This window comes from Penaeus japonicus, unplaced genomic scaffold (genome assembly GCF_977035675.1).
Source record: "Penaeus japonicus unplaced genomic scaffold, GWHDUDI00000001_assembly GWHDUDI00000003, whole genome shotgun sequence".
NCBI classification, from domain to species: Eukaryota; Metazoa; Arthropoda; class Malacostraca; order Decapoda; family Penaeidae; genus Penaeus; species Penaeus japonicus.
Window position 1 is genome coordinate 49,086,850 of NW_028234405.1, and position 2,285 is coordinate 49,089,134.

The 2,285-nt window shown below is 38.9% G+C and overlaps 1 protein-coding gene across 1 annotated transcript in view; it reads right to left on the bottom strand.

Moving 5' to 3' along the window:
* Window positions 1-1,673: 1,673 nt before the first annotated feature.
* Window positions 1,674-2,285, bottom strand: part of LOC122261192 (uncharacterized) — an 8,317-nt gene continuing 7,705 nt past the window's right edge. The window contains exon 4 of the mRNA XM_086535064.1: window positions 1,674-1,740. Coding sequence (XP_086391190.1) covers window positions 1,674-1,740 — 67 coding nt within the window. The remainder of the gene's footprint in view (window positions 1,741-2,285) is intronic.

Consider the following 2,285-nt stretch of genomic DNA (forward strand, 5'->3'; position numbering starts at 1 on the left):
CACATATTCCGTCTCTTTCCCCCTCTTATTATTCTGTTTCGTTATATTCCCATTTTCTAAATTTTCCTCATTTTCATACGCCTCTCCTTCGCCTTTGTCTTACTCGTTTCCTCCTTCTATCTTTCGCTATTTCGTTAAATTCCCATCATTATTTCCCTTCTCACATCCGCCTTTTTTCGTCTATTTTCCCTTCCCCTTCCTTCTTTGTGCTCCGTGTTCCCCATCTTTCGCCCTTCTCCTTCTCCTCCTCCTCCACTTTCTTGACATTCTTTCTTCTTTCGCTTCTCATATAATTTCCTCCCGTCCTACCGGCTGCATGATTTATCTCACCTGCCTATCATCTACCGATCTTTCAATTATTCTCTCTTTATTCTTTCTACTAACTGTCTATCACCCGTACAATTACATCCATTTATTCTCCTTTCAAACATCTATCTATCTACCTTTTCCTTACCCTATCTCTTTCTTTTCTTTCTATAATCTGTCTATCTCCCGTAGAATCACATCTATCTATTATATTTCTATCTATCTATTTATCAACCTTTCCCATTAACTTATCTCTTAATAATTTCTATCATCTATGTATCTAAGGTATTATCATGTCTATTTGATTTATCTATCAGTCTATCTAGGGTATCTACTCCAATTTGATATATATATCTTTTATTATTACCATCGTCCTTGCTTCCTTCTTTAATTCTTTCCTTGTTGCTACTTACTACGTTTGTTAATGACATTACCGACTATTATCATTCCTGTCTTTATTATCATAATCATCATTACCACTAGATCATCATCATCAATACAATCATCATTATCATCATAGTGATAATAATAGGAAGAGAAAAACATGTAGGAGGGACGGAGGAAGGAGAGTAGGAATGAGAAGAAAGAGGGAGAAGAAAGAAAAAAAAAAGGAAGAAACGGAGCGCCGAGGGAAGAGAGGGGGGGGGAAAGGAGAAAAAAAAGGAGAAGGGACGAAGTGGAATGGAACAAGGGACGGGTAGGAAAGCGGGGAACAGGAGGAGAGAAGGAAAACAAGTGAGACAAAAGAACAAGGAGAAAGGAATGTAGGGAGACATTCAAAAGAGGGTGAGTGATGAAGGAGCGAAGAAAGAAAGAGAGGAGAGAGGAGTGATGCAAGAAAGTGAATAAGAAAATATTGAGAATGAGAGAAAAGACAATAAAACAACACAGCTATCTGTACCTTGAAATGCAAAAAAAGAAAGACAGAAAAAAAATTAGAAAGGAGAATAAACAAAAGAGAAAAGAAGAAAATAAACCATCAGCTGAGCAGAGAAAAAAATAAAAGAAAGGAAAATAATAAGAAAAAGAAAAAATAAAAGAAAGGAAAATAATAAGAAAAAGAGAAAATAATAAAACGGAGGAAAGGTGAATATGAGCGAGGAACCAATAAAAAGAGAGCTTGAAGATAAGAAGACAAAAATCACCTGCTAGGAAAATAAGCCAAAAGAGGCAGATGCCACATAAAAACAAAATGAGCGTGAAGATGAGAAGAAAAAGAAGAAGAAGCAGAAGCGGAAAAAGAAGAAGAAGAAGAAGAAGAAGAAGAAGAAGAAGAAGAGGAAGAAGAAGAAAAGAAAAAAAAGAATAAAAAAGAAAAAGAAAAAGAAAAAAAGGAAAAAAAAATGCGAGGGGAGAAGGTGATGACGTCACACCAGGTTGCAAGCGTCTACTAACAACCCAGAAAAGAGACAGATGCCACAGTCCTCACCAACACTGTCGAAACTGAAGGGGAGCTACTGAAGATAAACGTGGAACCAATAAATTGTGATGATAATAAGAAAAAAAAACTGAAATATACGCAAGGGGAGAGCAGATGATGACGTCACAAAAGGCAGTAAAGCACTAAACAACAATGAAGGGAAGGAGAGAGAGTGAAGAAGGAGAAAGAGTGAAGAAGGAGAGGGGAAGGAGCGAGCAAGGGAAGGAGCGAAAGGAAGAGAGAGTGAAGAGTGGAAAAGGAGAAAGAGGAGAGGGGAGGGAGATGCAAGGGAGGGGTGAGGTGAAGGAGAGGGAGAGGGAGAGGGAGAGGGAGAAGGAGAGGGGAGAAGGAGAGGTAAAGAGAGTGAGAGAGAAAGAGAGAAAGAGAGAGAGAGAGTAAAGAGAGAGAGAGAGAGAGAGAGAGAGAGAGAGAGAGAGAGAGAGAGAGAGAGAGAGAGAGAGAGAGAGAGAGAGAGAGAGAGAGAGAGAGAGAGAGAGAGAGAGAGAGAGGAGAAGAGAGAGGGGGAAAGAGAGAAGAGAGAGAGAGAGAGAGAGAGAGA